The 22,283-nt window shown below is 36.1% G+C and overlaps 1 protein-coding gene across 1 annotated transcript; it reads left to right on the forward strand.

Annotated features, from left to right (window-relative positions):
• Positions 1-1,741: 1,741 nt before the first annotated feature.
• On the forward strand, positions 1,742-17,867 carry LOC105049057 (protein PAT1 homolog 1). Its single transcript, XM_010928592.4, has 5 exons — positions 1,742-2,150; positions 3,035-3,195; positions 6,507-6,563; positions 12,472-12,541; positions 15,096-17,867. Exons 1-5 carry the CDS (start codon positions 2,066-2,068, stop codon positions 17,189-17,191), a joined length of 2,469 nt encoding a protein of 822 aa, XP_010926894.1. The 5' UTR covers positions 1,742-2,065; the 3' UTR covers positions 17,192-17,867.
• Positions 17,868-22,283: the final 4,416 nt, after the last annotated feature.

Raw genomic sequence — 22,283 nt, forward strand, 5'->3', positions numbered from 1 at the left:
TTTTTTAACTTTATAATTGGAATAGGTCAAAAGAATCGAATGCTGCTCAACCACATGTTTTTATTCCTTATCCAAATAGTTTCTTGTCATATTGAGTGATTGGAAGTTTTATAGATTATCATATATCTCATTGATTTAACTCAATTATATTGGAAAGAAAATAATAGTTCTATAACGTGTTGATTCCTATATTTGATAAGAATTTTGGTATTTCTAGCTCTCATATGAGAAAGTCCTACATGTAAATTCTTTATGCATACGTAAGACAATAAAAATGTAAAACTCAGACAATTCCATGAAGTTATTATAGAAATATATGAGACCTTTCTATGAATTATCAGAAGTATTTTTATAATTGATGTAAGGGAATGGAATCTAGTACAATTTTCGTGGTGAATGTGAGCTAGAAAGGAATAAAGAGTTGGCCCACTTCAAAAGCTAATAATTTAAATTTTGATGTGGTTAATTGAATTAGAGAGAAGAGATTGATTAATGAGGAGCATCGCTGTTTTAACTATAAAAAATTTAGGTGTTTAAATTTCAATTAATGTTTTCTCATCTTAAGATCTAGAAGCAAGCAATTCATCTACCAAGGTGTGAAATTTGGGTAGCCATAGTTTTATTATCAAGGCAATTTCATATTCACCCACATCATTCATCCAGTTATAATAACACAAGGCTAGTTTATGTGATAAGTATATGTTAATTTTTGTATATCCAATAAGGACAAGGGACAAGTCAACTATTTGTAATGAAACTATTCAAAAAAAAATCCCTTGAATTGTATATGTGCATCGTAATTATTTATGCACCTTGTGATTATTTGTTCAACAATGTCTTGTTTCAATTTTACTTACATGGTCACCTTGAATGTCTTCTACTTGTAATTATGGTTGAAGGAATCGATCATTTAAGAATTCTCCCTGATGTTTTCTGTTTGAAATGCAAAGATACATGGTTAGCTCCACACATAGAGATACACAAGTATATAAAAGAAAAAAAAAAAAAAAGAAAAAAATCAAGGGCTTGTTTGGATATTTCTGTAAGAATTTTTTATAGAAATCAGACTTATCAATCCATCTCGTCGGCATCTTCTAAGATTCTATCGAAGTCATAGCCTTCTAAATGTGAACAGTATTGTCCCACCCTTGTAATTGTAGTCGTAAGTACGTTGGTATATAGGCTACAAGATTCGAACCGAAAGGTTGTTGGATTGATATAAGCTATCCTCAAGTAAGCTTCACAGTTACGAATCCAGCAGAAAATTCTGTCCAAATCCTCCTGGTTATCCAAAGAAGCTCTAATTGTTTACAAAACCAATCATCACTTTATGTAAAATTCCAACATGATGCACCAACCTAAGCCATCTCCCATCTTCACCACATATTCCCAAACTGAAGAGGAGAATATCCCTCATTTTACCCCAACCCACTTCAATTAATCATCTCCCCAACATGCTCCCATAAAAACCCCTACCATTCCACCTTTTTCTCCAGTGCGTCTGCTCCACAAAAACTCTATGGACCCTTTCCAAATTATCCCATTAAACAAGACTTTGAGTGATGATAGGTATGAAAGAGGACTAAAATATGAAGGGGCATTAGACCTTACAACAATAAAAATAACAACACCAATTATAAAATTCCACCACTCCATTCCCCACCGCCTTGTTACTTTATTGTTGGTAGGGATATAAGAGGGGTAGGAGAGAGAGAGAGGGAGAGAAAGAGGAGTAAAAGAAAAAAAAGGGAAAAAAAAATCAGCTACGTAGCCAAACTTCGTCTTCCCCTCCCTCTCCTCCTCCTCTTCTTCTGTTTATAATAACTCCAAAATTTTATCTTGGGGTTTTCTTTTAGGTTAGGATTCTAAATTATTGAGGGGGAGTGCATAAAAAAGAGAGCTTTGTTTTTTGACCTCAGTCTGCTCTCAGATCTTGCCTTCCCCACGGAGAACCCTAACCCTAGAATCGGTCGGCAAAAAGAAGTTTTTTTTTTTCCTCTGTATTCGCTACTTATCTCGGTTGCAGTTTCGAGTTTTAGGGTTTTGATCGGAGGGACGGTGGAAGATGGCAGGGCTTGATGGGGAGGGTGGGGTTTCGGAGGACCCTGGCCCGGATAATGGGTTTGGGCGATTGACCGATGGTTTATCAGGTGAGATTTCTTTTTTTTTTTTTTGATTGTTGTAGGGATTTTGGTTTTTGTGGCGCTGTAGATCTGGTGGACGTTTGGTTTTCTTATAGAATTTTACTGTTGGATTGGGTTTGTAGGAAGGCTAGAGCGCTGTTTTTGATGGAGATTTTTCCGGGCTTTTTGGGTGGAGTAAGGATGATAACTTTAACGCGTGTGTGGCTTTCGAATTTGATTTTTTTTTAGTGCTTGTGGGAATTGAAGTTGAGATATGGGTTTATTGTGTACTGTGGTTGGATTTATTTTTCTGGGATGACACAATTTCACATTCTTTTTTATTTTCTTTGGAATGATTTTTATTTGTAATCCTGTTAAAATGAGCTTAGAATGTTTAAATGCCCATGTACCATACTAAATAGATGCTTGTGCTTGAGATTCTGCCGATCTATTAAGTATATGAATGTCAGTTTTGAATTTAAGTGGTTATTTTATGGGGCCAACATATAAGGGATCTGTACCTGTTTGATCAAGTATTTGATATCTAATTCTAGTAGTCTTTGAGCACATTTGACTGCAATTTTGAGACATATATCTTTCCCTAGCTTCAATATGCTGAACATATATTTATGTGTAGTAATGACTTACTAAAATAAAAATAATAAATCTACGATCTTTAGTCACTGAACTCTTTACTTTCTTTTTTTTTTTTTTTGTTTATTTCCTGGATCTTAATAGACCTGGATTGCTTTTCTTGTACTTCTTGCATACTGATTTTTAAGTTTCTTTAAATATGCTCATAGCTAGAATTGGGTTCTCGTATTCTGTTCTTTTTCTTTTCTTAGTCACATGGTGGAGCTTATGCATTTCCCTATTTGGGCTTATTTTTCTATCTGGCTGTTTTTATGCAGATAATGCTCAGTTTGATGCTTCCCAATACGCATTTTTTGGTAACAATGTTATGGAGGAAGTTGAGTTGGGGGGACTGGAAGAAGATGATGATGGTGATCCGGGCTTTATTGGGCTCAATGATGAGGATAATCAATTTTCTTATCTTGGGAATGGAGTTGAGGTGAATTTCTTTGCCTGCAAGTTTATATATTCTGATACTTTTTTCTTTTGCTTTTGCTGCTGGTCCCAAGTTGAGCTTACTGTTGTGATGGTCTGCATTAATTGAAGTCAAATCCGAGCTTGAACTCAATTTGAGTCAATTAAGTGTTAATCCTAAACTAGTTGTGATCGGTTACATGAATCCTTTTTCTCCATTTTGCCCTGTTTAGGGTCACACTTTCTGAAAGATGTAGCTATACCCAGCTTGTCTCTTTTGGCCTCCTCAGATCATTTTTGCTGTATAAGTGTAGAACAGTGGGACCTTTATATTCTTTTCCCTGTTGCTTGAGATTGATGTTGGGAAGTTTTAAGGTGCCTGATACATATGATTTTATTAAAATCCATCAGCATCATTTTGTTTACGAAGATGTAAACTGGTGATAAATATCGAGCTGTAAAACATAGGAGGCATGGATTTGAACCTCCTGGATTTTAGGATTTTTTTTTCTTTTTAAAGAAATTCTTTATAGAAACAAGGAACATCAAGATTGAAAAGTTGAACCAATTTAAAGTAAACAAACGAGGAATAAAAGAACCACCACGTATAAGTATTAGAAGAGTAACTTCTAGCATTGTAAGTCCATATAATTGTTTATTATTTTTAAATGCTGCTACATATCCTAATTTGGCAAAAATAAGGTATGAGGCATAAGCTGATAGAATAAATGAAAAGGATAAACAGTACATCTGTCATCATCAACACTAGTTTGCTTTTATTTGTCCCATAATTATGGAAGTACAAGAGTGAGTTTTTATGCTTATATGGACGAAGTAAAAAAGACTTGATTATGCTCAATTCAGAATGACAAACGACTTCACATCCATCAATTGCAGGATTCTTTGAGGTAGAATATTTTAGGGGGGGAAATAAATCAAATTCAAAAAAAATAAAATTTTGACAATAGTATGGATTTGTGATGAAGAAACCTAAAAAAATCCATGAATCTCAAAAAGCTAGATACCTGTCTCACCATCTGCTGCTGCTTCCGTTAGTGAATCTTCTTTTGGATTAGAATTAGTGGAGCACTAAGTCTGGGTCATGTTCAATATGCCTCATTCGTACATCAGACAAAGAAGTAAACACAATATAAGGCAAGAGTGGGAAATCTCCGCGGAGAATGTAATGACTGAAGTGTGTGATTAATATGTTTCGGAACATTTTAGATGGCAGATCTCTTGGACTGCACAACCATCCAAATGTTGTGAAAGGTATCTACTACATGAATAAAGCATTTGTTTTTAGGCTAGTACCTGTCCATAGTTTTGCTATAGAATTTGAATCAGCTCTTAGCGATGGGAGAGATGGCATTTCCTCTCAGTCACCTGCATTGGTAGGTACAAAAACTAAGCCTGAAGTGATATCATTAGTGGTTGTATGATTGAAGTATTGATCTTCTTCACATAGGCAGCACTTATACAACTTCCTCTGTTCAAAATACCCAAGTGTAAAAAGTATAATATGAGAGCCAAAATTTCAATACCAAAAAAACATTTGTAATTTTCCATATGCTGAAAGAATATACATAGGTCCATAACTATTATGATTTCTTTTTGCAAATTATAATCATGCTCTCCGTTCTCAACTTCAGTAAAAACTTACCATTGTTTATTTCTATTACCTAAAATTCTTCATAAATAGTAACCTTATCCATATGTCATCTACATGCAATGACTTCATGTTGCATTTGGAATATATAATAAAATTCGTAGTGTATAACCTTAATATCATGCTATCATGCTGATTCATCTGTTATTCTTTCTGGTTCACATTTCAAACCCATATTTAGATACCCACTTAGTGCAAACTTGTTCACTCGTTCTGTGTGTTTCACATCCTCTATGTGAACTTATCAGGCATGCCACTGTATTGCTCCAAAATTTATTCATAAAGTTCATTGTATTTTCTCCTTGATTTGCTTAGCAGATTTAGTTGGGCATCAACGTTAGGAAAACTTACCGTATTCACAATTTTGACTTACTCAAGCTTGCATTTTTACTTTGGCTTTTTATTTTAGTAATTTATTTTTTGGTGGGGGGTGGGGGTTGTTAAAAGCTATGATAGATAAATTGGTTAAAACTTATGGTCATGAGATTACTGGATATATTAAATGCACAGCTAAATGAAGATCACTGTGTTCCATAGTATATGTATATATTTTTTGGTAACTGTCTTATTATGCAAGAAATGCATCAGATAAATTAGTTCTTATCTTGGTAGTTATCTATGTAACAATATTTCATGAACTTTTGTGCCTGGAAAATGTTGAGATTATGAAGTTCTGCTTGAATCACATACTTTCACAATCAAAACCTTGACACTCATTCAGGTTTGAGAATTATCATAACAATGTCGGCCCCTACTCAGTTTCTTCCAGAACTGTGATAACTTGATGTATTATATTTTGTGTTAAATAGTTAAATATGATGATAGTTCCTTTAAAATCTCTCTTGTTATGTGAGGTATTCAAAATAAAAAGTATGATGTTGCTGTTGCCTGGCCAATGGGTGACCCTTCTTATATTGGGAAAATGATTCTGGAGTTGTGGGATAAATGAGAAGCAAAATTCTAAGCCAACAATGCAGTTGTTTTGATGCTTCAAATTGGAACATATACCTGGCTGTTCGTTTCTATAAAGGCTCTGAAGATGATGTAGCAGTTGCTTCTACAAGAATTTGTGAAGATGGAATTCTATATCATGGGAGTCATATGTTGTGGTGGTTCTTCTTAAGCTGTACATTACTGTTGAGTCTAGCATAATTTCATTGTTTCTTTTCAAGAGGATAGAAAACAACAAAATTAAGCAGCATCAAATATGTTGACTTTGCCATTGTCAACAAAATCAAGCAGCACCAAATATGTTCACCAATTGTCTTTGCATGCAGCAAATTTTTCACCTCCCTCCTGATCGAAATTAAACGATAAACTTTCTGTTCAGGTCAAACAATTGCTTACTATTTCACGTGCCCGTCTGTAGAAATCTGCACTCTGACTTTACGTACTTGCAAAGGGCTTATTTTCCATGTAATCAGTGATGGCGGTTCAGATGGATTATCTTGTTCTCTTATTTTCCATTGATGCAAGTGAATTTTTTTCATTTTCTAGATCAACCCATACAGCATTATCTTGTTCTCTTATTTTCCATTGATGCAAGTGAATTTTTTTCATTTTCTAGATCAACCCATACAGCATTTTAATTTCATTGCTTATATTCAAAATAATTTGTGGTGGCTTAATGGATTGCTGTTTTAGTCACATTGTGCTGTATTTTGCAGGGTGACGGTTTAGGATCTTTATCTGATATTGATGACCTTGCAAGCACTTTCTCAAAGGTCTGATCCTTTAAATATTTATGTCTTATGTATTATCTTATTAGTCCTGATAATTTTTTTAATAAATAATCATTTCATGCAAGGTATTGACCAGTTTATCAGGCCTTGTTTTAGATTTCAGTTGATGCTGTCTATCATGATTCAAGATTTATGGGAAATTCTAATGAATTTACTGTCTTTGTAATGTATCCTGCCTTTAAGGATACATTTATTCCATTTGGTTTTAAGAGTTTAAATCAGCTTTTGAGTTACTTAGTTTATATAATTCAAACCTCAACTCCCTTAGTAGATTGAGCTATGCTTGGAAACCAAACCTGCCAACCAGAATAAATCAGTGATATATCTCTGCATTTTGTGAACTAAAAGTTACCTAAAAACCTTCCATCTCTTTTCCTTAATTTCACTTGAGTCATGGTCTCAGTATTGGAAGCCACCTAAATCCATGCTCTTCTTTCAATGAGCAGAAAGCAAGATCCATGTTTTTATATTGTACCAATTTCATTGTTTAGTTAGTACACATAAAAAATCATGAAAATATTTGATTAATGTTTGATCAGTATCTGGATTCTTTTGTGCTGTGATGTTGATAAAATAAAACCCATAAATGGTGATATGTCTCAACAAGTGGTTTTACCTCTGGTACATTACCCTAATATATCTCAACAAGTGGTTTTACCTCTGGTACCTAGTGAATAGGAAGTGTAATGTGCTTGTAGTGTGTTTGATTGGCATGCATATGTTTCAGGTCATGTTATTGTTCAGAGTTCAGACTGAACTAGAAGAAATCCAACTAATGGTTGCTTCTGTTATAACTTGATGAATTATGTAAAGCTTTAATTTGTAACTTCAATGTGCTATATTAATTCTTATATTTTTCTTGTGTCAGTGTTGAATAATATGTTTAAGCCTTGACATTTTTATGCTTTACTACTACTACATGAGGTTAACATTGTGCCACTTCATCATCATATGTACCGTCTTACGTTACAAAGAAATGCTTAGAAAATTTTGTATTTCTTCCTATGCTAGTTCAAAGTGTAAACAGTGCTTTTTTCATTTTTCTTATGCTATACGGTACTTTATAAATATCACGTATCATGTTCCAAATTTTGCTTATGTGGTCAGAACGGTTCTTAACAAATGAATTTTTTTTGTCTATAACTGGTCTAATATTGTGATTTGAAATAGAAAATTTAAACCTTAATGGTACCTGGCCATATCCTCTGAACCTTGGTTTTAAAGCCACGAAGTTCCACTTGTACATCATACCTGTATGTAATAATCCACAAATATATCATCCAACAACCAAGTAATGATGTAATGTCTGTTCTGTGGTCACACATGTTTTTCCAGCATGGACTTTTAGAAAGATCTTAAACTCGTGTCCAAATATAATACCTCTACAGTCTCATTATGTGACTATCTTCCAAATTTTTGACTGCTGTTTTATAAATTTATGCTGTCATTAACAGCATCAAGGATTGCCAATCCCTATTTCTTATTGTATTTTGCTTTTGCAAACTTCTCCTCTTTTCATAGTATTCTATCCCTTTGTTGAGTTTCTACCCTATCGCAGAGGAAACTTTTTCCCATTTAGTTCTCAATTTAGTTTGATATTAGTGGTTAGACTAGCAAATAGGCAACCTATGCCTAGAGAATGACAGAAAAAGGACATACTCTTCCAACTCTGAAGCTACAGACAGAGTCCTCAGTTGTCAGGCCCCAGTTATGGAGATAGACTCCTTTCATACCTGATGGATATTTTTCATGCTCACAGGAAGAACCTCATTTTGCACTGTGGTAGAGACATCATATTAACATAATTTTAGTTCTAATTCCAGCCAACACCCTTTATGTGAAAGTTTGTAAATAATTCAAGACCAGCAGCTTTATAATGTTTAGCATGTCGTCTATAGAAAGAAAAAGGCAAAGGTTTTCATTGTACCTACAAATTTGGAAACCATTAGAAAACTATATCTTTATTGCAATGGCTACTGAACTTTATGCTTCTTGCCATAAAACTTGGTAGCCATGGAGTCTGAAATTTCTTTTTGGAGATAAATAAGCATCATTCAGAAGTGAATAAAAGATTTATGCCATCTAGATTGTCACATCCATCCAAAGAGAGAGAACAGTCTGCTTGTCCTTCAGTCGTGATAAGATGACACAAACTATAGAGTATTGACAGATTTGGTAGAAATAGAGAAGTTATATGTTTCTTTATGTTCATGTTTACATATTATAGTTCTGTTATGTTGGATAAGTTCCTCAAACTAGATTTTTCGTTGTGCCACTCTCTGACTTGCCTGGATCTAGTTGACATGTAAAAATGTGTGTAGGTGAACTCCTTTTTTTCAAAATAAAATTGCAAAGAGCTCATCCAAATCATTATTATTGAAAGCTTTTCAAAACCTGGCTTACAAAACATGCCTCGCCTTTTGCTAACAAACTGAATGAATGGAAAGCAACCATATGTGTGCTGTGATTTTTCTTCCTTGACAGACACACCTTGAACAAATATAATTAAAATTCTCACCCTTTCCAAACTGAATGTGCATGTGATGTCATTAGTCATTATCTCTTTGACCTTGAAGCCCCCAGAAAGCTTAAATTTTCATGGTGTGGTTACATCTTGAACCTTGCTAATTGAAAAATTGCAAGGAAGCAAGGAGTTAGAATTCCTTTGCAATAATACTTAGTTCTAAAATTCAAAGTGCCCATGTGAAGCAATTTAGTTCTGATTGAGAGGCATGCGGAGATGCATCCCTAAATCAATTCAATCTGGCTTTTTCTTTTCTTCTTTTTTTTGTTTTTTGTTTTTTGAGTTACATTTTTTGAAGCTGCCCTGTAAACACCAATTTAATGATGGTAGGCATGCCATGATAGATGCACAAAATGCTGGTGCCTTACCAGCACATAGCTCTGGGAGGGTAGAGGCTACAAGCAAACAGCTGGCATGCTGTATGCTAATGCATTGGCATAGCTTGCCATGGCCTGATGTGGCATAGTATGTTAGCATGCTAGTGCCAAGATGACATGCTGCAGACATGTGATACTTCAGTTCTTGCTTATATGTTTTATGACGAGCTTCTACCTTGCCAAACCCAACTTACTTTGGACAGAGAATTCGTAATGCTGATGCTAGAGGATCAGTGAATAAGGATTTAGTAACCCAACCTGAAGTAGTACGGACAGGGCTTGATGGGTATGGTCATGGTATGTCCCAATTTTGTAAACATCGCATAGGCCATGAATCCAAATTATATTCAAGGATTGGAGGCATTTTGAGTGTTGCTTTATAGAATATTCCCAATCATTAATCATATCTTTATCCATAAACTCAACCACATAATGATGAGGTTTGTTGATAAAGGTCAAGATAGTTATAATATAGGCAACTTCAAGCTATTGCTGTGAAAGGCTTGTTGAAGGTCCTCTTCTTCTCATGCTTTCCTGCAAGGTTTTCCTTGGACATATTTGAAGTATTGGTGAAGTTGTATAAGATGTACATCTTATGGAGAAGCTCATATGAAGCTTGGACCTTGTAATTTAGTTATGCCTCAAGGGTAGTTATCAAGGTTGGCGGACTCGGTATCGGAAGTTGTGCCGGCCGCCCGGCGGTTCACTTGGTATGGGTCCGTACCAGACCAGATTGGTGCCAACCGACACAGAGGAGAAGAAGGGAACCGGGAGAAGAAAAAGAGAGAAAGAGGGAAGGGGGAGGGAAGGGGAGGGAGAAGGGGGAAGGGAGGGAGAGGGTGGCCGGAGGAGATGCTGGTGATGGTCAAAGGCGAGCTGCCGGTGTGCTCGGAGGGCCGCCAAGATCTCCGCTTCCTCTGCTAATCCTCGGCTGAGAGAGAGAGAGAGAGAGAGAGAGAGATAGAGAGAGGGGGGAGGGAGAGAAAAGGTGGGAGAGAAAACCATTGGAGAGGTCGCTGGAGGGCCTTTGATTCGCCGCCATGGCCATCGAGTAGAGCAATTGTGGCTTCCAGTGCTGCGAGCGTGAAATAGGGGCGATCGCCTGTGTTTCATAATTTTTTTTTAAAACCTCGATTACAACTAGCTTCATTGTTTCTTAGGTTTTTTTTTAAAAAAAATCCTAAAATATTGAAGGCGGTAGTAGGTTTGAGTAAAGCCGGCAAATCCATCATCTTTTTTAAAAAAACGACGAATAATGAACAGGAGCGATCATCCCTATTCTGCGGCTGCGGCTCCAACTCCGTGCGTGCATTTTCTGCTACCCGATGGCCACGATGGCCATCCGGTGCCTTCCGATAGCATCTCCATCGACTGCGCCTCCCTTTGGTACCATTACTCCCCCTCTCTCTTTGTCTCTCGATTAAAAGCCCTATCGGGCGACACTGAGCTGTGGAGGCCTCTGCGGCCTTCTGGTGGCCTTAGCAGGCCACTGTCAGCCTCCAGTGGCGTTGTGCCCTCTCTCCCTCTCCTTCTCTTCTCTCTCTCTCTCTTCCTCTCTTTCCCTCTCCCTCCTCTGGTGTGCTGTTTTGCTTGGCCAAACCATCCCGATTTGCCGTCGGAATGGCTTGGAACGCCTTGAAGGATGGTTCGGCGAACCTTGGTAGATATAACTATTAGGTGTTCATGTATTCATGACCAACAAAAATTAAGAGTCATCTTTTCTTTGTTTTTGCTTCATGTCATATTATGTCCACTTACATGCCGCTGCTACTTAGAACAGGGTGTTCTTCTGCGCTAGCCATTGAGATTTATTCACATTTGGGGTTGCAATATGTGAACCTTATCAATGCTCGTAACGTGTCCAAATAAATAACTATGATTTTTTTTTAAAATTTTGGACCTTGATTTTCTTTTTGTGGATTTTATTTTCTAAATCAGTTAGGAAAATCTATGAGGCTTGTGCCTTAAGCCTTACCAAATTGAGAGCCTTAAAATGCTATGCCTTTGACCTCTATGTTTGTTTTTGATCTTTTTTTTTTTTTTTGGATGTCTGAGCTTGCCATCCAGAAACCTAGTCATCACAGAGAAGCTAGAGAAATACTAAATGCATCAATGAATGACACATGCCAATACATAATAGAAACTTTTTCAATACTTACTTTGTAGCATACATTGTTCTTTCTGTTCTCCTCAATGGAGCAGTAAATAATACCAAGAGTGACCTATCTTCTCGTTTCTTCCTTTACAAAATGCTTTTGTAGATAATTTCACAAATATAACTTTTGATTGTTGAGGAAACCATTCACTCTACCAAGTCCATGAAGCAATATTGCTTAAACTTTACCTCTTCCTCCCTTGGATGCAGAAGAATCCATCTTGTTCAAGGGAATGAAATTTAGCAGTCATTAATTTTGAACTGCTGAATGTGTGAACATTTTTAATATATTGTTATAATCTTTTTTTAATTAGTTTCTTATTGATCTGTGACATTTTATTATTTATTATTTTCCTTTTGTTCTTATTGATACTCTCAAATATCAGCTTGATGACTAGGATTGCTTGCTATAGATCTTGCATTAGGTCTGGTTTTCTCCTATTCATCTGAATCAAATGTCTTTTACAGTTGCTGTATCAAGCATGTCATGTGAGTCCATGTCTTATTTAATTGAATGAGTTTTATTTTTCCTAATTAATCAAGCACTTTTTATGCCAATTTGGCTAAACAGTTAATTAAGAAAGGAACATGGTCTGTCATGATGGTGCTGTCAAATAAACTTCTTCTCTGTGCATTTTTTTTCATAGGCGTTTGACCATGCTTATAGAACAATATGCTTGTCAATTGCATGAATACTATGTAGAGTTGTAGACTGTTTTGTGTGCTATCTTTATCTATTTTACTGTTCTTGGTACCTTCCTGGCATGGCTATGCTTATCTATATTGCAATCCTGATTTTCAGACACTGTATTTATACTTCTTTATCAATCTCAGTTGAACAAAGTTGTTGGTGAACCAAGGAGGTCAGGAGCAATTGGCAATAGGGGATCCTTTTCTAGAGAAAGTCAGTAAAGTTCTTTTGCTTTAATCCGTTGTTGGTTCATGATTGTTTAATCTTTGATTAACTGAAAAAATGAAATGCGAAGTTTGTTGGGCAATATTCTATTCTTATATTTTCTTCTTGCATCTTAATTAACGTCTAAATTTGGACATATTATTTCAAGGTCATGCACCTTGTGTCTATGATACATGGACATTTCTTAAGTGTGTGCAAAATTATTTTTCTGAAATCAGAAGTTTAAGGTAGAAAATCAGCATTCTGCTAGGCTCAACATTCTTTAACTGAAAGATTAAGATAAATTCACATTTGTATCTGATTATTAACAATTTTTGGCAACTAAAAGAGGACAAGGTTGAATCATTACAGAACTAAACCAAACATATGAAGCCTAATGGATGCATAGTCCAATGTGGATTGTGGATAAGAACAGTATATTCTACTGCTTTTAATCATTAACAAACTCCTTAGGAACAAGAAAAATCATTGATGTTGTAAGGATATATAACTGGGAACCAGGAATGAACAAGTGGATGTTTATATTCCCTTTGAGAGTGAGAGACCAATGAACTCCCATTTATAATATTTTGTCCATAAGTATATTTGGAATTGTTTCTAGTGATGTATTGTGTTTTCACAGTAGCTAAATATTTTAGGAAAGCCATTTGGTTATGGGATTAATGATGGAAATTTAACTTGGGAGGATGTAATTTTCTTTTCTTAATTAAATGAGGGTGATCTTACAGCTTAGTATAACTATCACCCTGAATTTGTCAAATAATACCATGCCTGATAAATAACCTATCATAATGCTGTCCAAAAAAATTATCTCACCTGAGAGATTCTTATTTAAAATTTGCAAATACTGGAGTCCATTAGAGTCTTGAAAGAACAATGTATATGGGAGGATGCTGGAGATGAACATAATCCTATCTGTAGGTTTATGAAAATAAACAATAGTGCATGAAAGCAAGATTAAACATCTGATGTAAAAGGGGGAAAAAGGGAGCATCCCAATGCATGAGGCTCCTGCCACTGCACAGTCTGTGGAGAGTCAGATTTATGCATCCTTATCCTCCCCCCTGTGTGCAAAGATGCTATTTCCGTGTTTCAAACCCTTCACAATGGAGCAAGCTAAGGCCCACCATCATATATGTGAAAGAAGCATTTGGAAAAAGTATGGGTAAAATAAAATTGAGCTATTGAATATTCAACAAGTTATTTTGAAAGGGGAAGTAAATATCCTCACCTTTTGGTAAGCAAGTCAAAGGGTTATGACTTTCTTTTCAGAAAAGAAATAGAGATTTTCTAGAGATGAAAGGATGAGGCAATATTGCTTAAGGAGGTGGCTAGAAATATTTGTACCCTCGCATAGGTTTTCTATCATCATAAAAAGGAGTTAGGTGGAGCAAAAGTTGGGTTTGACGATTGAAGAATGGATACACTTGTGAATTTCATGTTAAGATGGTCAGATTTTTTATGGATAAATTTCCAGAACAATCATCTCTTGCCTGAAGTCTTGTGCTGTAAAGAATTAGTATAGAGACTGATTACCATTACTAGAGGGTTTAGGCTGAGGAGGAAGTGAGGAAATTGGTTCTTGAGATGGCTGCCGAGAGAGGACAGTATAATGATTTCCTTATTTCACCCAAAAAAGATTTTGATGTTGCCAGGTGAACATATATGTTGCTTTCCACAAAAGACAAGTCCAATAATTAAAGTTTACTTTTGTTACCTGCATTCCTGTGAAGGTTAAGCCGTGAAGGATAGCTTGGATAGTATGCCTGTTAGCTTCATGAGTGAGGTCTGTAGGATTATTGTGTGGACTTTGGCTTTACACCTCAGATGCATTCAAACAAAGCTTTTTTCAATTATAGAAAAAATGCTTTTATGGAAGATTAGATTATTTTTGATGGGGTTTTGGTTGTGTTTCTAGATGATGATGATAATAATAGAGAGCTTGCTTGCAAGCTAGAATCAGAAAATATATTATGATTATGTTAATCTGGAATTCTAGGTTTGCTAACAGGCAAACCTGATTGATGGTTCTTATAAGAGTTTGCTAACAGATCTAGGTCAGGTTATCACTGCAATTCTCCCCTTCAATAGCCTGATTGATGGTTCTTATAAGAGTTTGCTTGTGAAAGAGGACTGACAAAAGAGACCCTTTGTAGCAATTTTAGTCAAGGTTTGCAATCTCGGTATCAGACGTTGTACTGGTACCTTGCTGATACAGTGTTGGTACACCTGGTATAGGGATTGGTTCGGTGTACCGAGTCTCAGTATGCCCTCCATTTCAAGTCTCAATTCAGTATTGGTACAATACGGTAGATCCGGTATGGGGTGGCACATACTGGTACGGTGAACCTTTTTAATCATGATCTCTGTTTAGCAGTTATTCTTTGATGTAGTTAGGTAATTTTCTATTGGGGAAAAGGACATGATGTAATGGTGAGATTGTGGTATTCTATGGAGGCCTGCCCTCTCTTTTGACATGCTAAAATGCTGTTAATTATCTGTTCCAATTTGATGCACTGAAAGCATGTTCTCTTCTCTTCAGGTTCTTCTACTGCAGACTGGGCACAGGAGCAAGATTTCACAAAGTGGCTAGATCAAAATATACTGGACAATGAAAGTGTCCAGGATGGTAAACGGTGGTGGTCACAGCCATATCCTTCTTCAGCTCGTGTTAGTGAATCCGGACCTCTGTACCGAACCTCCTCATATCCTCAACAACCACCCCAACATAATCCTAGTGAACCAATTCTTATACCTAAATCATCCTATACGTCCTACCCTCCTCCTGGTGGACCATCCCAAGCTTCTCCAAATCATGTACGCCAAATAAATGTCTCATCTCCTACTGCTGGACTCCAGATGCCTTTCTCTGCACCAAATCCCTCCTCTTTCTCCCAGCTTCATTTGGCAGGAGTACCTCATGGATTGCAGTATGGTGGAAATATGTCTCAGTTAGGCCCTCCAGGTCTCTCCATTAGTAACAGACAACAGAATCATTGGTTGAACCAAGCTAATTTCTTTTCAGGTGAACGATCCAATTTTGCACCTAACTTGATGCAGCAACAGTTGCCTCAATCAAATGGTCTAATGTCACCTCAACTATTTCCAGCACAGCATCAACATAGAATGCCCCAAATTCAATCATCTTTATCACATATCTCGCAGATGCAGTCTCAGCTGTTCGGTCCCCATCCTTCTCCACTGCAGATGATGAATAATTTTGAACCAATGCTTGGGATGGCTGAGTTAAGAGACCAGAGAGTGAAGTCAATGCAAAGGGGGAGACAGATGCTTCGATTTTCTCAGCATGGTTCCGATACCAGCAGCCAAAAGAGTGACAATGGGTGGCCACAGTTTCGATCGAAGTATATGTCAGCTGATGAGATAGAAAACATTTTGAGAATGCAGCATGCTGCAACCCATGGCAGTGACCCCTATGTAGATGATTACTACCACCAAGCTTGTCTTGCAAAGAAATCTGCTGGGTCAAGGCTGAAGCACCATTTCTGCCCAACTTCCATTCGGGACCTGCCATCTCGAGCACGTGCCAAAGACGAACCACATGCATATCTTCAGGTGGATGCTCTTGGGAGGCTTCCCTTTTCTTCCATACGAAGGCCTCGACCTCTTCTTGAAGTTGACCAGCCCTCGGCATCAGGTGATAGCATCCTTGATCAGAAATCTTCTGTGAAGCCTCTTGAGCAGGAGCCAATGTTGGCAGCTAGAATCACCATTGAAGATGGCTTTTGCCTTCTTCTTGATGTTGATGATATCGATCGCTTGCTACAATTCAGCCTGCTGCAAGATGGTGGCTCCCAGCTCAAAAGAAGACGGCACGCCCTCCTGGAAGGGCTTGCAGCATCACTTCAGCTAGTTGATCCACTTGGCCCTGGAAAAGCTGGCAATTCAGTGGGTCTAGCCCCAAAGGATGACCTTGTGTTCCTCCGTCTTGTTTCTCTTCCCAAGGGCCGAAAACTTCTTGCACACTATCTTCAACTTCTAATTCCTGGCAGTGAGCTGGCTCGGATAGTCTGCATGGCTATCTTCCGCCACCTGAGGTTTTTATTTGGTGGGCTGCCCTCAGATTCTAATGCAGCCAAAACTACTATCAATCTTGCTAAGACAGTTTCTTTATGTGTTTGTGGCATGGATCTGAGCGCCCTCAGTGCTTGCCTTGCTGCTGTAGTTTGTTCATCTGAACAACCACCTCTTCGCCCTGTTGGAAGTTCTGCTGGTGATGGCGCTTCCATCATAATAAAATCTGTTCTTGAGAGCGCAACAGAGCTGCTGACAGACCGCCATGCTGCAACAAATTACAGCATGTCTAACCGGGCTCTGTGGCAAGCATCATTTGATGCCTTCTTTGGGCTCCTCACAAAGTACTGTGAGAATAAATATGACACTATAATGCAATCCTCGCACATGCAGGCATCAAGTGCTGGTTTTATTGGATCAGATGCACCTAGAGCTATCAGCAAGGAGATGCCGGTGGAGTTGTTACGTGCCAGCCTCCCTCACACTGATGAGCATCAGCGCATGCTATTACTTGATTTTGCTCAGCGATCAATGCCTGTGATTGGGTATAATGCTCGTGGTGGTGGTAATGGACCAATAAGTTCTGAATCGGTGCCTAGTTGATGTCACCTGGAAGAGTAGATCAATGTCCTAAATCCTACCAACGCTACATGCTGCTCCCTCCCATAAATCAAGGTAAGCTGGTAACAAGCGGAAAAGGATTTTAGGCAAAAAAACAGAAAAAAAAGGGCTTGGGAGGGTGTGAACATTTACGTATGTCAGGTAACTTGCTTAATGCTAGTATTATTTTGTGGGTTTTCTTTTTGCTTTTCCTTTGTTGAAACTGTCGTTCCTGCCTTTAGTAGTGTGCCAGTTCTTTCGTGGGAGTTTGTGACTGGAAGTTTTCTTCTGGGGAGCTTTATTTTAGTGCTCTAAATTGAAACTCCAGACAAATCTAGAGATAGAAACTGTACAGGTTCTGCTACTTGAAGCCTTTGTCTTTCATTGTTCGTCAAGGATCTAGCAGATGCCACAAGGTGGAAGTTTTAGTATCCATTTTGGCTGGTGAAGAGAATCTGTCAGCATCTGTGGACCTCTGATTTGTAATCACAGCTTGTTTCTTCATTTCATTTGGTGCAAACTTTGAGGATTTCAAATACTTTTTGGATTCAATCCTTAATTACTGTTTATGTGGCAACAGATGTAATGATCCTCTGTATGTTGACTTAAAGTGCTTTCTATATTCTACATGTCAGTCTAAAGTTTCTCAATTTTAATCTCATAGTATTGAATATTGCTATTTGCCTTTGTTATGATTGTGGGGCACCATTGTTTGATTTGTAAAACATGAAGTACATGTTGAGTAATACCTTTTCTGAGAAGATTTGTAAAACCAATGTCATGCCTTGGTGTAGATGGAATTTGATGACAGTTTGCTCATTTCATTCTTTTACCAGTGGATACTGTCGTTACGATGAGATTAAAATGTATTTTGTGGAAGTTATACAGAATTGATGCTTGCAGGGAGAAACGATCAGTCTTTCAAAGGTATGATAATCTCTTACTGAAAAAGAAAAAAAACTAACCAAAAGTTAGATAATTAAACGGGTTACTTGGAGCTGCATTTTCCAGTGATTGATTTTGCCAATTGGAAGTTACTCAGAAATAAAAAGGATTTTGCCAATTGGAATATTTTTGTATGCATGATAGTTCCAATGGATCCTTTGCCCGTTAAACTGTTTGTCTGGGGTGTGTAAGACTAGAGGATGTGACTTAAGCTGAAAAAGATGTATAACTGCAAGTATGTCTATAGCTGGCACTGGTAATTAAGGCATATGGGACCTTGGATGGTGTTTACTCTGTTAGATTGCGCTAAGGGATCGTTTGATTGGAATATGTCAGATTGTAAGGTAATTTGATAATTTTTAAAAATTATTTATTTAAATAAATAATTTTTTTAAAAAATATTTTTTATCATATTTAGTTGATGAAAAAATTATTTTGAAAAAAATGATATTGAAAGAAGATTATTACATTTGGTTAGAGATAAATTTACATAAAAATATGATTAATATATATAGATATTTTTGAATATAAAATATTTTTTTAATTTTAAGATAGTATGGTCATTTTTAATTAGTTTTTACATAATGATTATAATCATATAATTTTTTATATAATATTATTTTTATTTTAATTTTTTTATAAAAAATTGTTATTGAATAAATTTGAAAAGATATAAGAATAAATTTAATAATTATATATATAGTTTTAGTGAGAATATTTTTGTTAAGTATGGATTACCGTTATTTAAAAATTTATCAAATATTAACTTTTCAAGGTATTTATTTTACCTTTTCTTTTCGAAAAATAAGTATGGAGTCCATCAATTTTTTTACCATCTTTTTCTTTTTTTTCATATCAAACATGGTAATTTGATATGAAAATTATTTTTTGATGTCAGTTTATCTTCAATCAAATGGCCCCTCAGGATGTTGGAGAGGTAATATATTTAATGCTGGATAAAGGACAGTTGAATTTTGTAGATATCAAACTCTAGTACTTGATCACACCAACAAGATACTGTGCTTGAGACCAATCCTTTGGAGCCATATCCTTCTTTCCAATCTGATGGTAGGGGAGAGGACCAGGACCTTTTGTAGTTTACTCATGATGTAATATAGTGGTATTTTAATAGTTAATGTTTCTTTTTGATAATGAGTATAATTATAATTTGTTCTTGAGTAAGGGTGAAAGTGGATTCGATAATATTCATTCTGATCTATTTTCATATTAAAATCTATTTAAATATGAATAGAAGTTTGAGTATTCAATTAATATATATGTCTATGTTCATAAAAAAAAAATAGATATAAATAGACAACTATTCGATCTATATCTGAATATTCGATTATATCTATAATTCAATTTAATTTTATATAATATTTATTAATTTTTTTAAAAATATACAACTATGTTAATATTCTATTAAAGTGATATATAATATATATAGTAATATTTTTGATTCTATAGTCATAAAGTTTAATTATATAATTTATATATATATTTATATCCATACATCCAGTTTTCGATTTGTATCTATATCTATTTAAAACAAATATGGATATGAATTTTCACATCTAACTAATATTTCTATCTGTATTTGTATTCGTTGGACTAAACAAATATGAATATAGATATACTGATATCCGATCCATATCCAATTTAATTTCAGCCCTAGTCTTGAGGAAAGTTTTAAACTCGAGATAGTTTTCTAGTCGATTTGCCAGCATTGATGACCTGGGTAAACATATACATCAAGTTAAACTTTATAGAGGGAAAGCTTGGTTTCGCCCTGTTTTGGTAACTCCAATTTTATGATATGTTGAGAATTTGAGAAGGTTCAAACTTGATTTCTTCGGGTAATTTGAGCTTTGGTTTCATTTTTAATTTTGCAACTTTGTATTTTGGGATATGGAGATGTTTTGGATTACGAAAACAAGGCTTCTACACCTACACAAAAGTGATCGGATGGTCTGATTATGTGCAAAGTATTCTATTTTTTTAACCGGATCAACACATTGTCCTCGGAAAATAGATGTAGAAAATTGTTTTGTGTATGTTGTGTGTAAGTTTGCAGGGATGTTGCTGCATCTAACTGTGCATTGCATGCATTTCTGTCGATTAAAAATAATAGTGAGAGCTTCGCTTTTTCAATTTTAGAACCTTACTTTTAGCACAGGCATTGAGGAGAGATACAATCAGTGGATTGATCGTTGCATCGTCATAGTATTCGGTGGGCAATTAGAAATCTAAGAGTACTTTAAACTTGAGAAAAACTCTACAATTTATAGTGTGATTTTCTCGATAATATGATATACCTTGTGGTCCCTTGACACTTTAAAGCTCATGATGAGATACTATTGCGGTTATCAAAAAGTCGAATGGCTCAGATGGTTAGATTGACTCCGCGCCCGCATATATAAAATATTGTCCTCTTTGGGTCATTACCATCTTTAGGTTTCAGTGAGTCTTAGGCTTTTGTGGGTCTTGATTATTTAGATCCTCACGGTTTTATCCTTTAAAAAGCGCCTCATGGGAGAGAGAATGTTTCAATCCATATAAACCATACTTTCTCTTAACTCATAATCGATGTGGGACTAAAGATGCTTTCTCTACACTACAACAGATACCATCTGCTTCTATTTTTTTTCTTTTTTCTTTTTTTTTGCTAGGTCAATTATGCATTGGGGATGTCCTTGTCTCCTTGACTTTAAATGAAAAGTGCCCTTGGGTGTATGCCTTCGGTGATTTGTACTGTAATAAATTAGCATATTGGTAACTTTTTGATTATAGAGAACTGATTGAAATGGTATATAGTTATAAAGAGTAGATAGTTTATGTTGCATATGAGACTCAATGATCAAAAATAATCCTCCATTAAGATACACTTAAGATGATGTGGCGAGATCACATCAACTGTGAATTCGGGACCGTCAATTCGGCCTGCTGCACGGATAAAGCTTGTGCTGACATCGACGACTAACAACTTCAATTCAGAGGAAGTGGGAGAGATCCCTCCCTCAATAAAGAGGTAGAATATAGTCTAACAGCATGCAGAGCTCGGCCTAATAAACTCACAGATTTCGGCTAGCGGCCTATGGGTTCAACCTCTAAATAAAAGAGATACAAAAGGGACCCCCAAGTAAAAAGCGAGCAAACTCAAATACTCGAGAGAAGGGCTCTAAGGGAGGAGGAAGGAGAACTCTTTTCATTCTTCCGACTCTCATGATCTTTTTTCTCTACTGTTTCTAAAGCTTCGACTAACTTAAGCATCGGAGAGTCCCCCGCTAGAATAGCTCGATGAGTGTGGACTTTCTTTTAGGTACTTTTCGACGGTATGGATTTTGAGCGGCATCCAGCACCAGCCACATCAGCATCTCCTCGGAGTCTTGCGGCAATAGTTTATATAGTTAAAATCTTCTAAAGTAATCAATTGGATAATGGTTATTTGTAATGTAATCAATGAACCATGCTTCAATACCATTTTCATGCTTTAAAAAAATAGCTTCAATTCAATTCAACTTAGCTATCATCCCAAATATGTTGAGATCAGCTACATGTATCTTTTTTCTACATTTTATTCTGTTTAGAGTCTTATTTTTTTGAAACATATGGAGATTAGTGCTTTCAAAAGTGTTTGAATTTTTTAAAGCCGAGTTAGTGCGATATAGATATCAAAAAGTAAGTTCAATTTGAGGGGGCAAATGAAGAGAAGGTTGTAAGGATAGAGAGTTCATCTCTTTTTTTGATTGCGCTTTTTATGAAAGAATCCCTTTCGACACCTCTTTCTTTGCCCGATTATGAGCTTATGATCAACCCAATCCATTTGGAGATCCCAAATGACTCCTTTTTCTGTGTCAAGGACCCTACCATGCTTTCTCAAAAGACTAGCCTTATTTTACTCCCGAGAAATTCTTTGTACACCACCTACGATGTAGAAAATCCAACGTGGAGTGCATCGCTTCCTCTGATTGGATCATGTAGCCACCACTTCACGACGCACATTTAATGCATGCAGGTTGGTATTTTCGTTTAAAAATTTTATATGATAAAAATATCCTTCATGACTTTCTGATATCTTGTATAACTTTCTGTGAATATATATGATTTTTTTCACAAAAAATCTTTTATAACTTCCTGTGAGTGATTTTTT

This window comes from Elaeis guineensis, chromosome 7, assembly GCF_000442705.2.
Source record: "Elaeis guineensis isolate ETL-2024a chromosome 7, EG11, whole genome shotgun sequence".
Taxonomy (NCBI): Eukaryota; Viridiplantae; Streptophyta; class Magnoliopsida; order Arecales; family Arecaceae; genus Elaeis; species Elaeis guineensis.

Coding starts and splice junctions, on each gene's coding strand:
- LOC105049057 (XM_010928592.4), top strand. CDS start 2,066: ATGGCAGGGCTTGATGGGGAGGGTGGGGTTTCGGAGGACCCTGGCCCG. Junction 3,196..6,506: donor ATCTTGGGAATGGAGTTGAG/GTGAATTTCTTT, acceptor TGTATTTTGCAG/GGTGACGGTTTAGGATCTTT. Junction 12,542..15,095: donor GGGATCCTTTTCTAGAGAAA/GTCAGTAAAGTT, acceptor TCTTCTCTTCAG/GTTCTTCTACTGCAGACTGG.